The 15,202-nt window shown below is 38.4% G+C and overlaps 1 protein-coding gene across 4 annotated transcripts in view; it reads left to right on the top strand.

The window, feature by feature from the left end:
- Positions 1–15,202, top strand: part of lrrk2 (leucine-rich repeat kinase 2) — a 138,751-nt gene that overhangs the window by 42,026 nt on the left and 81,523 nt on the right. For all 4 annotated transcript variants that reach the window (XM_072241031.1, XM_072241030.1, XM_072241034.1 and 1 more), the window contains 7 exons: positions 2,513–2,654; positions 4,568–4,707; positions 5,238–5,354; positions 5,453–5,623; positions 10,030–10,291; positions 11,887–12,084; positions 13,256–13,347. In XM_072241031.1, coding sequence (XP_072097132.1) covers positions 2,513–2,654; positions 4,568–4,707; positions 5,238–5,354; positions 5,453–5,623; positions 10,030–10,291; positions 11,887–12,084; positions 13,256–13,347 — 1,122 coding nt within the window. The remainder of the gene's footprint in view (positions 1–2,512; positions 2,655–4,567; positions 4,708–5,237; positions 5,355–5,452; positions 5,624–10,029; positions 10,292–11,886; positions 12,085–13,255; positions 13,348–15,202) is intronic.

The following is a 15,202-nucleotide window of genomic DNA, read 5'->3' as shown; positions in this document are numbered from 1 at the left end:
TTACGACCCTATCTACCTTGATCTTCAAGTGGACCAATTTTGTCCCTTGTCATTTTTTTTTGTTCTTAATATATTTGCAGAAGCCATTGGGATTCTCCTTCACCTTTTCTGTTTGAGAAATGTTTCTATTTATTTATTTGTTTGTTTATTTTCTTAATTTTGATTTATGTAATCCATTTTGCATCCATTTGATTTCTAGAAAATTGCAAGGTCACTGTGTCTTTGATGGACTGTAAGGTAGCATATAATTTTATTTATTTTAAATCTAAAGCCTATCATTTCTATTGAAACCAGGCTTTATAAACACATAGTTACCAGAACTGTTGTGTGGACATTATTCAATTCATCACAAAAAAATGTAATATTAAACCTTAAGTGATGTGGTAATGAGAGAATGGGCAATACAGAGAATTAATATTAAGATAATTTTAAATGCAGATATTTCATGAAGCATACAGTAAAATCAAATTAATTTTGAAATTCTAAAGGAACCATATAATTATTTATGTAGTACTTAAAGCAATATTTGAAATGTTTGTAATTTTGAAAATTCTTGCTGAGCCCATGGAACATCCAATGCAAATTAGTCACGTAAGTCATGTAATTCCAAAAATGAATCTGGTTCATAATTCTTGATACATCAGAATTAATTAACATGAGGCTTCCTTCAGAAGGTTGTGCATGTCATCAAATTCAATGTAAATCTTTGCTTATATGAAATCTCATGGGCATTTTTGTTTAAAACTCTGAAATGTGGACCCCTGTGAATGTAAAAGAATGCATAGGATAGGTTAAAACCAAAAAGAGGTGCAATGCAGTCAGCAGATAGCAATAGTTCAACTTAACTGAAAGCATATGGGAGTAAAAGAATGCAGAAGTGAAATTAATGATGTGGTTGTGAAGAGAAAGTAGATAGCATGAAAAAATAATCTTTTGAGATCAAGGGAAATTCTTAAATATTTTCTAAATGTCTGAAGTGGAACTGAGTAATAATGAGAGTGTGAAGTGATTGTAGAGTCAAAGGTCGTGCACAGTGTTAAATAGCTGCTTTGCAGTCCTGGATAAAGTGTATCTTGGGTTCTGATCTGTTCCCAAGACCTATGGATTCACTTTCAAGGACTCTTCATCTCGTATTTCAATATTTGTTTATTTATTTATTCCTTGTTTTATTATTATTATTTCTTTCTTGTCATATTTGTAAAGTTTGTTGTTTTCTGCACACTGTTTGAATGCTGTAGTTGGTGTGGTCTTTGATTGATTCTATTTTGATTTTTACTCCATTATGGATTTATTGACTATGCTGGCAAAAAAGATGAATCTCCGGATTGTATATGGTGACATATGTGTACTTCGATAATAGTTTGACTCGAAGAGAGAGTAATGGACAATATTTGCAGATGGGTAGATAAGATGATTAAAACAGCATATTGCATAACTACCCCCTTTATTTGCTGAGGCTTGGGATGTGATAGAAAGGCAGTCATGTTACAGTCATATGAAACACTAGTTAAGCTACGGGCTGAATACTGTACAATTCTGGTCATTGCATTGCAGAAAGAATCCAGTGGCTCTTTTGCATTGACAAAGTATTTAAAGATCTGTAATTTAGAATGAATCAAAATAAGATTTGTTAAGGTTGAAGGTGGAGATGGATATAGCTGAAATATTGTCTGAGACTTATTTAATAGTCTTGTCAATGTCACCTTGCCTAATTGAATCTAAATCACTGAAAAGGAACTAATAGTCAGGGCGCTGGAGCAGGGATCCAATCACAGACCCTGTACTGTGCACACAGTGATATTAATTGAGTAACAAATCCCGAGGTACAAACAAAGTTGGTGTCAACATTCAGGCAGCGATCAAAGCATCCAGAGAAATCCTAAAACCAGAATCGGGAAATGGGCAGAGTCGATATTCAGATGGACAGAGTACAGATACGAATGCTGGAAAAGCTCAGGAAAATTCACTGGCACCATATGGCAACAAACGGGTGAAAACACAGGATTAAAATACACTGAGCAATAAACAGAGAGGCAGATGATGGGTGAAGCACATTGAGACAGAAGTGGCGGTGAAACAGGTAATAATGAGAAACAGGTGAGAGGTGGTGTACTCAGTAATACAGGGGCCAGAGTAGAGCAGGAGCGGGGACAGGAGCACATGGCAATACAAAACCACAGACTGACGGCTAAGGGGAAAACACACAAAAAGACAAAGTTCAACTGGAGGTACTGACACTAATTGGTTAATATCGGAAGGAGGCAGACAACGCGAAATGCGGTAAATAGTTATGAGATCTGAATCAGAGCAATTTAAAAGCTTGCTTTTATGGCTGCATTGAGGTATTTATGTTTTTACTTAAATAAAACTTACTCACTTTCAGCAGTAGAAATAACGTTGAACTAAATTTGCACTGGGTAAATTCCTGTATAAGGGATGATTTCATGCTTAAGTACTAGCTAGTGCAACTACAATGTTTAGTTTGATGGTAAAAACATTGTTGTGTTTCCAGTTCATCCAGAACCCAGCAATCCAACAGTATGGTTTTCGAGTGCTGTGTTCTATTACTGATAGTTCAGATGCAAAGGAACTAACATATCATGGGGTTTTGGACACAGTAATACATACTTTGCAAATGTTTCCACTTGAACGAGGTAGGATAAACAAATGCTCTGTTTTTGTTTGTAGTCATCTCAAAAAATCTATTTTGTTCTTCTATTGTGTTTTAATTAAGGAGAAATTTAGTTGTCACAAATCATTTTTGTGATTTCTATGTAAATGATTTGTTAATCGTCAAATGAGGTCAAGAAGGCAAAAAAACAACCTCTATTTCAAATAAAGCATTGATTGACCGCCTTTTAGAAGGCAAGGAAAGAAAATAACTGAGCTAGTGCAAAGTTGGAGAGGATGGGAGTTCTGAACCAGAGGAATGGAGAGTGTAGGTTCATATGCAATGTAGAAGAGTATCCAGGGAAAACAGGAGAGTGGAGCATCAGAAATGAATGTGGATGGCAGTGAAATCAGATGCCAGGAGAAATAGTGCACTTTTTTTTAGGTTTTTGTTAGTAATTATCTATTGATAATGGCACATTATCTTTCCTCTTCATTTTGACCACTGTTTGCAACTGTCCAGCATTTTAAATTCCTGTTCATGTTACCGTTCAAAGAAAAGCTAATAATAATGCTTCAGCCTTTTTTAACCTGGATAAATCTTGCCTTACCGCAGCTGATTAAATGCAGAGGCTTCTTTCCTTCACCTCTTTATCCTTCCGTCATGATCATTACATCACTTGAGGCTTGATTTCTTCAATGCTTTCCAAATTTGCAATTCATCCTTTATGAGGCTGTTGTTGGTTTACTCTTTGATCATTTACCATCTCCCCGAAGCCCATGAGCACAATAGTTTGCTAATGTTCCAATGTGCCGTGCAAATCCCTATCCAAACGTCTTTACCCCCCCCATTGTCTTTAGCAATTTTTTGTTTAACTATCTTCGTTTTCTGTCCAATAATACATTTTGAAAAATTTATCTGTTTTAATTTTCCCCCTAAGCGATCCATGCATTGTCATAATTTTCATTACCATGAAAATGTGTTTACAAGTAACTTTTATAATGAAAGCAACCTCACAAATATTTTAATAAATCTGCATCAGGATTTTATTGAAGGTTAGTGGCCTGAAACCTCACCTAAGTGGTACATGGGAAACCTGCAAAGATAAAAGAAAGATAGAATTTTCAGTTGTGTAATACTTTTCTTGACTTACAAATATTTCTCTAGGACTCAGCTTCATTGTGTAAGAATTCAGGGCAGCCAGTGTGTTCACAGGAAATGGGATTAAATATCATTTAATCTGTAGGTGGCATGGTAGCATAGAGGTTAGCTTAACACATGGCCAACTGTAAAATTAGGGTTCAGTTCCGGTTGCAGTCTGCAAGGAGTTTGTATGTTCTGTCCAAGACCCTGTGGATTTCCTCTGAGTGCTCCAGTTTCTTCCCACATTCCAAAGATGTATAGTTAAGGTTAGTAAGTTATGGGTAGTGGGTATGCTGTGTTGGTGCTGGTATGCAGGGCCAAGCTGGAATTGCATAAATTAATAAGGGTTAAGTTTTAAAATTTGATTTCATTAATTGAGATACAGTGTGGGATAGGCCTTACCCAGGTCGCTGGTATTGCAAAGTGTTGTGCTAACCATCACTCTACCGTGGGTTGCATTGTCAGTTCACCAGTTGGTTAGATGTACCATAATTACTAATCTGCCTTTGAGATATGAGCATTATTTATTGTTCATGGCTCAGCTTGCTGAAAATCGTTTTCTCTTTGAAATGCGACATTCTCCTGCTTCTGCTACTACTGAGCAAGATCAGGGAATGTTGTCCACCATGTGTACAAATGGCGGTATATGAGCATTCCCATATCTTAGTACAAATTGTGAGAATGGGAGTTCCAATGCTAATTATAGGATGAAATTGCAGTGTGTCAAAATTACTGATTATAGGGAATAATTATTGTACATGCATTTGAGTTTTTTTTAAACAGTAATGAACATGTTTTACATTTCTGTCTCAGAAATTCAGTATCTGGGTCTGAAACTTCTAGAAGTCCTTATTCCTGCGATAGATTTGCCTCAAACACATGTAGCACTATTGGCAAATGTTTTGATTGAGACATTGCGTCGATATGAAGAGGACATGGAAGTGCAAGTACAGGTAGATAATTGCAAAAGTTTTGCCACATGGTAGCCAAAGATAAATGGTAGTGTTGACTTTTAAATTCATTTCACCAGGTGAGCAACGTATGGCTTATTAAATTCCTTTGAAGCAAAGGGTATTGAAATGAAGATTAGTTAATACCAGTAAGAAGATTTTCTGTTTCCCCAAAAGATTCTGAAAATTAAACCATTAAGCACTCTTGTTAATTGGTCAACGCTTCTTTTGGATAAATGCATGCTTATAATACAAGAAGGTGTGGTGAAAACTTCGAAAAGTCAAGAGGTGCTTTGAGTTGTGATATTTTCTCAGGAAGAATTACCTAATCAAATTGTCTTTTATTGTAAAGGTAAAACTATAGCAACTCCCATTTGGTCATCACCTTAAATACCCTAAATGATAAATGAACAAGGAGTGTCTGAGTGCAAAGATGCAAGTAAAAATTTCAAGGTTAATCTCATGGAATGTAGAAATATTTTTTCTTAACGAAATATTTAACAAATTTTCATTAAATCTTTATTTCTTTTTAGGGATTTCAAGCCACTTTGTTATATTTTGAAACCATACCATCTGTTATTGAAATTTTCTTCAAGAAACGTATTGACACATTTATTTTTCATCAGATTACAAAATGCAAAAACAAACAGGTGATTTTAATGGCCTTCCTTGTTTCTGAGAATTTGAGAAACGTTACTTTTAATTTTGTCTTGCTAATTAGTTCATTTTCCTTATTTTGAAATATTAGCTACAGACCCTCCTCTGCAAGTGTTTATCCAAGTTGGCCATTGATCGTGGAATAAGAAATCAGTTGCTTGAAAGTGCTTGCTCAGAAAATAATATCATGATGGCAAAATACTTAATCATGCTGGAAGCTGATGTCAATCAAAAATGTAAAAATGAGTCATTAATTTACCAGGTAAATAATTTCAAGCATTGAATCTGTGTAACTACTGATGGAAAAGAGGAGAAATGAGAATGTTTGGGGTGGGTGTGCTTTGGTTGTGCTATCTGCTTTACTGAGGCAGTGAGAAGTATAGACTGAGTCCATAGAGAGGAGGCTGGTTTCCAGGATGTGCTAGGTTGTGGCCACAACTCTCTTGGTTTTTTGCAGTTACACGCAGATCAGTTGCCATACCAAGCCATTAAGCATCGGTATGAATCCATTGAATTACAGTGGATGCAAAAGTTTGGGCACTCCTGGTCAAAATTTCTGTTACTGTGAATAGTTAAGTGAGTAGAAGATGAACTGATCTCCAAAAGTTATGAGGTTAAAGATGAAACATTCTTTTCAACATTTTAAGCAAGATTAGTGTATTATTTTTGTCTTGTACAATTTTAGAGTGAAAAAATGAAAGGAGCACCATGCAAATGTTTGGGCACCCCAAGAGATTTGAGCTCTCAGATAATGATTACCAAGGTCTCAGACCTTAATTAGCTTGTTAGGGCTATGGCTTGTTCACAGTCATCGTTCGGAAAGGCCAGGTGATGAAAATTTCAAAGCTTTATAAATACCCTGACTCCTCAAACCTTGTCTCAACAATCAGCAGCCGTGGGCTCCTCTAAGCAGCTGCCTAGCACTCTGAAAATTAAAATAAATGATGCCCACAGAGCATGAGAAGGCTATAAGAAGATAGCAGAGCGTTTTCAGGTAACCGTTTCCTCAGTTTGCAATGTAATTAAGAAATGGCAGTTAACAGGAACGGTGTAAGTCAAGTTGAGGTCTGGAAGACCAAGAAAACTTTCCGAGAGAACTGCTTGTAGGATTACTAGAAAGGCAAATCAAAACCCCCGTTTGACTGCAAAAGACCTTCAGGAAGATTTAGCAGACTCTGGAGTGGTAGTGCACTGTTCTACTGTGCACTGACACCTGCACAAATATGACCTTCATGGAAGAGTCATCAAAAGAAGACCTTTCCTGCGTCCTCACCACAAAATTCAGCGTCAGAAGTTTGCAAAGGAACATATAAGCAAGCCTCAAAACACGAGGAGATCTGCAGAAGCTGGAAGTTCAAGCAACACACATCAAAGTTGCTGGCGAACGCAGCAGGCCAGGCAGCATCTCTAGGAAGAGGTACGGTCGATGTTTTGGGCCGAGATCCTTCGTCAGGACTAACTGAAGGAAGAGCTAGTAAGAGATTTGAAAGTGGGAGGGGGAGAGGGAGATCCAAAATGATAGGAGAAGACAGGAGGGGGAGGAATGGAGCCAAGAGCTGGACAGGTGATTGGCAAAAGGGATATGAGAGGATCATGGGACAGGAGGCCGAGGGAGAAAGAAAAGGGGGAGGGGGGAAAACCCAGAGGATGGGCAAGGGGTATAGTGAGAGGGAGAGAAGGAGAAAAAGGAGAGAGAGAAAAAGAAAAAAGAATGCGTGTATATAAATAAATAACGGATGGGGTACGAGAGGGAGGTGGGGCATTAGCGGAAGTTAGAGAAGTCAATGTTCATGCCATCAGGTTGGAGGCTACCCAGACAGAATATAAGGTGGTGCTCCTCCAACCTGAGTGTAGCTTCATCTTTAGAGTAGAGGAGGCTGTGGATAGACATATCAGAATGGGAATGGGACGTGGAATTCTCCATAACTTCCGCCACCTCCAATGGGATCCCACCACTAAGCACATCTTCCCCTCCCCCCCACCACTTGCCGCAGGAATCGCTCCCTATGCGTCTCCCTTGTCCATTCATCCGCCCCTTCCCTCCCCACTGATCTCCCTCCTGGCACTTATCCTTGTAAGCCGAACAAGTGCTACACATGCCCTTACACTTCCTCCTTTACCACCATTCAGAGCCCCAGATAGTCCTTCCAGGTGAGGCGACACTTCACCTGTGAGTCGGCTGGGGTGATATACTGCATCTGGTGCTCCCGATGTGGCCTTCTATATATTAGCGAGACCCGACGCAGACTGGGAGATCGTTTCGCTGAACACCTACGCTCTGTCCGCCAGAGAAAGCAGGATCTCCCAATGGCCACACATTTTAATTCCACATCCCAATCCCATTCTGATATGTCTATCCACGGCCTCCTCTACTGTAAAGATGAAGCTACACTCGGGTTGGAGGAACAACACCTTATATTCCGTCTGGGTAGCCTCCAACCTGATGGCATGAACATTGACTTCTCAAACTTCCGCTAATGCCCCACCTCCCCCTCGTACCCCATCCATTATTTATTTATATACACACGTCCTTTTTTCTTTTTCTCTTTCTCTCCTTTTTCTCCCTCTGTCCCTCTCACTATACTCCTTGCCCATCCTCTGGGTTCTCCCCCTCCCCTTTTCTTTCTCTCTAGGCCTCCTGTCCCATGATCCTCTCATATCCCTTTTGCTAATCAACTGTCCAGCTCTTGGCTCCATCCCTCCCCCTCCTGTCTTCTCCTATCATTTTGGATCTTCCCCTCCCCCTCCCACTTTCAAATCTCTTACTAGCTCTTCTTTCAGATAGTCCTGACAAAGGGCCTCGGCCCGAAACGTCAACTGTACCTCTTCCTAGAGATGCTGCCTGGCCTGCTGCGTTCACCAGCAACTTTGATGTGTGTTGTTATGTAAACAAGCTGATGCATTTTGGAAACAAATCCTGTGGACTGATGAAGTTAAAATAGAACTTTTTGGCCGCAACGAGCAAAAGTATGTTTGGAGAAAAAAGAGTGCAGAATTTCATGAAAAGAACGCCTCTCCAACTGTTAAGAAAGGGGGTGGATTGATCATGCTTTGGGCTTGTGTTGCAGCCAGTGGCATGGGGAACATTTCACTGGTAGAGGGAAGAATGAATTCAATTAAATACCAGCAAATTCTGGAAGCAAACATCACACTGTTTAAAAAAAAAGCTAAAAGATGAAAAGAGGATGGCTTCTACAACCGGATAATGATCCTAAGCACACCTTAAGATCCACAATGGATTACCTCAAGAGGCACAAGCTGAAGGTTTTGCCATGGCCCTCACAGTCCCCCGACCTAAACATCATCGAAAATCTGTGGATAGACTTCAAAAGAGTAATGCATGCAAGACGGCCCAAGAATCTCATAGAACTGGATGCCTTTTGCAAGGAAGAATGGGCGAAAATCCCCCAAACAAGAATTGAAAGACTCTTATCTGGCTACAGAAAGCTTTTACAAGCTGTGATACTTGCCAAAGGGGGCGTTGCAAGCTGTGATACTTGCCAAAGGGGGTGTTACTAAGTACTGACCATGCAGGGTGCCCAAACTTTTGCTTTGGGCCCTTTTCCTTTTTTGTTATTTTGAAACTGTAGAAGATGGAAATAAAAAAGTAATCTTGCTTAAAATATTCAAGAAATGTGTCATCTTTAACTTTATGCCTTTTGGAAATCAGGTCATCTTTTACTCGCTTAGCTGTTTACAGTAACAGAAATTTTGACTGGGGTGCCCAAACCTTTGCATGCCACTGTATCCATTGGAAATTTCAGGAAACCCAGGGGACAGGTTTGAGTGTTCCATTGAAATTCAAAGTAAATTTATTATTGAAGTACATTATATGTCGCCACACATAACCCTGAGATTCATTTTCTTGCATGCATATTCAATAAATCCATAATGGAATAATAACCATAATAGAATCAATGAAAGAACACACCCAAGAAGATGGATAGGCAACTGATGTGTAAAAGACAACAAACTGTGCAAATACAAAAAGAAAAAATAGTGATAAATATTGAGAACATGAGATGAAGAGTCCTTGAACGTGAGTCCATAGGTTGTGGAAACATTTCAATGATATGGCAAGTGAATTTGAGTGAAGTTATCTCCTTTGGTTCAAGACCCTGATGGTTGAGGGGTACTAACTGTTCCTGAACCTGGTAGCGTGACTCTTGAGGATCCTGTACCACCTTCCTGATGGCAGCAGTGAGAAGAGAACATGTACTGAGTGGTGGGGGACCCTGATGATAGATGCTGCTTTCCTGCAATAGCATTTCATGTGGATGTGCTCGATGGTGGGGAGGACTTTACCTGTGATGGACTCAGCTGTATCATCTACTTTTTGTAGGATTTTCAGTTCAATAGCATTGGAGTCTCCATACCAAGCTGTGACACAGCCAAGCAATATACTCTCCATTACACATTTATAGAAGATTATGAAAGATTCTGTTGAACAGTTACCTATTTTTGTACGAGCTGCTTAAAACCTTTTCCTTGTTTGAATTTTTCAGCCCTTGCTTTTATCTACACATTCCATTTTAAAACTCTTCCAATTTTATCAGAAAAAACAGCATAATTTTTTGATCCTGTAAAGAGCAATAAGTGTCCTCTGACAGGTAATTATGTCAAGTTAATTGTTCTTGAATCTTAATGACTATTTCACATTGTTCATAGGTTTGTAAGAAAAGGAGAAGCCCATTTTTAGTGGAACTTTTGCTTAACAGTGGAGCACGTGAGCAAGACATTCAAAAAGCTTTAGATGCCAGTATTAAAATAGGGGATGACAAAATCATAAGCTTGCTTTTAAGAAAACTTGGATTGGATCAAAACAATAAGGCTATTTGCTTGAGTGGACTTCATCTGGGCAAGATTAAAGCTTCTTGGTTATATTCATTGTTTCCTGATGAAAATGTTCCACATTCAGAACAACAGCCAAGTAAGTACAGTACAAGAAAGATTTTTTTTGAGTTTTACAATTTTACCTATTGTCTACTACAGATCTTGTCCCCAGCTATTCTAGTAATGGGAGCATTGACTTAAAATTTATTTCATTGAAATATTTTGCTTCTTTCACTCTCCTATTAAATCTTCTCTTGATCTTTGCTGCAAAAGATTAATGTAAGCTTCCCCAGTCTAACCAGATCTGACATTTCAATCCTTGGTAGCTTTCTAGTAAATCTTTTCCCCATCTCTTGTAAACCTTAACATCCATACGGCAGCTTTATACAGTATCTAATCTGTAATTGTAGTCTGAGGGGTTTAATGAGAGTTAACATATCCTCCCTAATTTTGAAATCTGTACCAATATATCATATCATCCCTTGCACCTTACTGAATATTGTGCACATGTGCACTCAAGTCTCCTTATTCTTCTTTCTATAATTTCTGAGAAATGCGTCCTAATTTAACTTGTAGATATTATAGTAAGTTTAGGAAAGGATCCTTTCTGTCCATATAGCTTGTGCTGTTGTACAGAACTTTGGTATGCATGCTAATAAATTAAGTTGTTTAATGTCCGTTAGTCTTGCGAGACCATGGATCTGTGCCTGGAAAGTCTTCACTCTCTAGGGCACAGGCCTGGGCAAGATTGTATGGAAGTACAGCAGTTGCCCATGCTGCAAGTCTCCCCTCTCCACGACACCAATGCTGTCCAAGGGAAGGGCATTAGGACCCATACAGCCTGGCACCAGTGTCGTTGCAGAGCAAAGTGTGATTAAGTGCCTTGCTCAAGGACACAACACGTTGCCTCGGCTGGGTCTCGAACTCACGACTGTCAGGTCGCTAGTCCAATGCCTTAACCACTTGGCAAGGCACTTAATCACACATTGCTCTGCAATGACACTGGTGCCAAGCTGTATGGGTCCTAATGCCCTTCCCTTGGACAACATTGGTGTCGTGGAGAGGGGAGATTTGCAGCATGGGCAACTGCTGGTCTTCCATACAACCTTGCCCAGGCTTGCGCCCTGGAGAGTGAAGACTTTCCAGGCTCAGATCCGTGGTCTCGCAAGACTAACGGATGCCACCACTTAATGTCTCAAAGTAACCCCATTACTTGAACGTGAACACAAGAAATTTACAGATGCTACTTGACCTGCTGAGTGCCCCTAGCATTTTGTGTGCTCCCCATGACTTGAAGCAGGAACTGTCACTTTTGGACTCATCATTTTGGGAGATCTTGTCTTAAGGGTCAAGCTGCTTGTGTGATTTTCCAGCTAATACCCACTTTTCACTCATAATCAAGTTGAAAGCCCTGAATTTGCGATGCTTCTACACCCAATGCTTTGCACATAATGTTGGAAAATAAACATACCCCTAACTGCCAACCACACCGCTGTTTGCCACTCATTTCCCCCTGAGCCAAATTTATTTCATTACAGTTCCTGAACCAACAGATTATTGCATGAGAGTTTCCCACACCTTGACACTGTTATTCTGAAGGGAGATGAAACATTTAGATAGTTGGACAGATTTTGAAGCATATGCTATTTTAACAACAAGGAACATAGTAAGTTTCATCTCTGTCCTTTGCAGCTACTGTAGCTTCCCCTGGACTTTGGCAAAGTGATACATTAGAATGTGCATCTTTGGTAATACAGAATTCAAATACAAATTCTCAACTCTGTTACTCTGGAAAAATGTTGGATAAGAGTAATGATTGTACTTTGTCGGCAAATGTATCAGCAACTGATGGGAAGGAAAGTAGCATCTTTGATGACTTGGAGAGCAAAGGTGAGTTTTCAGATATCCAGTTTTTTCAATTTAACACTTTGTTTTATTTTGCAGTTTGGGAGGATCTTTTTAAAATCAGAATAACAGCCATATAATCTAGCTACCCAAATTAATATATTGTTTTAAAAGCAAGAAAATGTTTCACAAGTGGCTTAAACATTGAGTGTCCTCAGTTCTGTTGAGAACTGATGATTTTGGCTACAGATGCTTAAAAAAAAGACAGTTGATTTTATGTGCGAAGTTCCTTTGTTCATGTTTGAGGCGAGGCACAACAGAAGGAATGAATAAATATTTATTGCTCCATAACTACATAGAGTCATAGACCACTACTGCACTGAAACAGGCCCTTCAGCCCATTTAGTCCATGCCAGAATATTAATTTGCCTAGTACTATTGACCTGCACCCAGACCTTAGTCCTCCATATCCCTCCCATCCATGTACCTGTCCAAGGTTCTCTTAAATGTTTAAATTGAACCTGCATCCACAACCAGCAGCTCATTTCACATTCTCACCACCCTGAGTGAAGAAGATCCCCCTCGTATTCCCTTTAAATATTTGATCTTTCACCTTTAACCCATGACTTCTACTTCTAGTCTCACCTAACAGTGGAAAAAGCCTGCTTGCATTTACCTTATCTCTACCCCTTATAATTTTGTATAGCTCTATCAAATCAGCCTCTTTCTCCTATGTTGTTGGGAATAAAGTTCTAGCATATTCAACCTTTCCCTGTAACTCAGGACCTTAAGTTATGGCAACATCCTTGTAAATTTTCTCTGCACCCTTTCAATCTTATTGACATCTTTCCTGTGGGTAGGTGACCAAAACTGCACATAATACCTCAAGTTAGGCCTCACCAAAGTCTTATACAATTTTAACATAATGTCCTAAGTCCTGTACTCAATACTTCGATTTATGAGGGCCAACGTGCTATAACGTGCCTTGCTGTGATTTTGGAGGTTTTTTTAAAGTTGTAGTTGAAACAAAGTTTGTGAACAGCGTACATTCATGCAACAGTGAAGCAGATTAATTATAAAGTGCAGGATACTTGAGTTTTGAAGGATGATGTTTCTTCAGCATACTGGATTAGCTAGTTTAATTGTGCATTGCAGAGCAGCCACTGTTTTATAATTTCCCCATTGATTGAAAATATCCTCTTTTTTTTCAATTTAGAAGATTACGTCCTGGTACAGAATGTAAGTTATAACTTAAGTGCTGCAACATCCAGTGAATCTACAGTTCAGTTGATCCACCATAACTCTTTGGTATGGAAATTACATTACTAGCAAATGAAATCTAGTGCCAAGTAATATGAATATTGTTCTGGTATTTTACCCTTTTCTCAAACATGTTACAACATGGGTGATACGTGGCTACATTATTCCCTTGTCTGTTGGTTTCTAACTTTTTATTTGACAAAGCATTTATTAAGCATCTGTTCACATGAAACAGAAAACAGCATTTGCTTCACATCAAAAATCAACATTCTTTCATTTGAAAAGATAAGTAAATGCTTAGCTCAGTTATTTAATGATTAACACTTGAAAGATGAAAGTGCAAGATTGGACCAGGTGAAATTCTAGGCCCATGTGCAAGTTGAGACTGAATTTCTGACTAAAGCTAGCATTGACTAAAAAGTTTTTTTAAAGCAAAGTCATTGCAATCATGTAATGTTCTTTAGCGTAGAAAAAGCCAGATAATTTTGTTGTAGAATTTGATGTATAGTTTCAAAGTTTTGTAGGCAATAAATGTAATTTGTACTAGCTTTCTTACCCTCCCTCCACCCCACAGTACTGAAGAGCAGAGAAAGTTAACACTATAGCTTGTGCTTTGGGACTGTTGCTCATTCACATTCTTAAACAGAATATGACCATGCAAATAAACACATCCCCTAGATAGGCAATAATGTCTTTATTTTTGTTTAAGATGCATTTTTTGCAAATTTACCACTTACAAAAAAAATGCAACCAATGAAGTACATTTCACGTATTGTATTTTTAACTGATAAAACATACTCATTGTCAATTTATACAGAACCTCTTGTAAACAACAGCATGAAAATCACCAATCTGTTCTCAAGTCATGTTGATTGAAGCATGAGTATGATTCTCTTACTCTTTGAAATACTGTCATGTGAACATTTACAACATCAGTGGGCAGTTTAATGTTTTATGTAAAAGCAGTACTTGTGATATTTTAGAGTTCTTTCTACACTTGAGGAGTATCAGCTTGTGCTCATCTCTGGACTGAAACTTGAACTCGCTTCTCGCCTAGAACTAAAACTAATTTGAAATGTGCCTTTGCTAACACCATTATTAGTTGTGGTAGATCACCCATGCATTTAAATTCTTGCATTTTATGGACAAACAAAAATTTTGGCTTGAGTAGTTTGGGCAATGCATATTTAACTTCATAATTTTTGACTTTATACACCTTGTCTCTATATCTTCCTATTATGCATTCATAGTTCCATGGGATCTCAGGGTGCTCACACCAGAGTCTACATATGTGTTTATGTTTCACATGATCTCTTGATACCTCCAACATAGCTATCTATTCCTTTCTATCTTAGATATATTAGATGAAAACCTTCACTCTCCCTTATGGAAACAAGATCAACAATTTTGTACCCTTTTAGTGGAGCATTTTCTCTTGAATTTCCTTATGAATTTATTGATGCCCATCCTTTGCACATGTGGTCCCCCCAAATGATTTAATATTGCAAGTAAATTCTCAGCCCACTGTGTAATTTCTTAAATAGTTTAAACATCTGCACAGGTACCTCTTCTGCTTTGTCCATTTTAAAGTAAAGATCACAGCCTATTCTGAATTTCCTGTCTACACATATGGTCCTTGTGTATTTTTCATGCAAACTTCAATCTCTTTGCATTCTTTAATATGGGTCTATTTATAATGAACTACTTTTGATTGACATTATCAGCTATTCAGCAAGAAAACATACCTTTTGAATTTCAATAATCTAAACAAAAGCATTTCCTGTTGGCAGTGGGTGGAATAACAGCATTTTACAGCCGCTCCTAGTTTACTTTACTTTTCTTACTTTCCAACCTGATTTGACACTATGACTACAAGAACTGCTAAAGGTAAAAAAGAGGAAGA

This window comes from Mobula birostris, chromosome 23 (genome assembly GCF_030028105.1).
Source record: "Mobula birostris isolate sMobBir1 chromosome 23, sMobBir1.hap1, whole genome shotgun sequence".
In the NCBI taxonomy this organism is placed as follows: Eukaryota; Metazoa; Chordata; class Chondrichthyes; order Myliobatiformes; family Myliobatidae; genus Mobula; species Mobula birostris.
The sequence above is the reverse complement of the archived record's forward strand: the minus strand, read 5'-3'. Positions and strand labels throughout refer to the sequence as shown.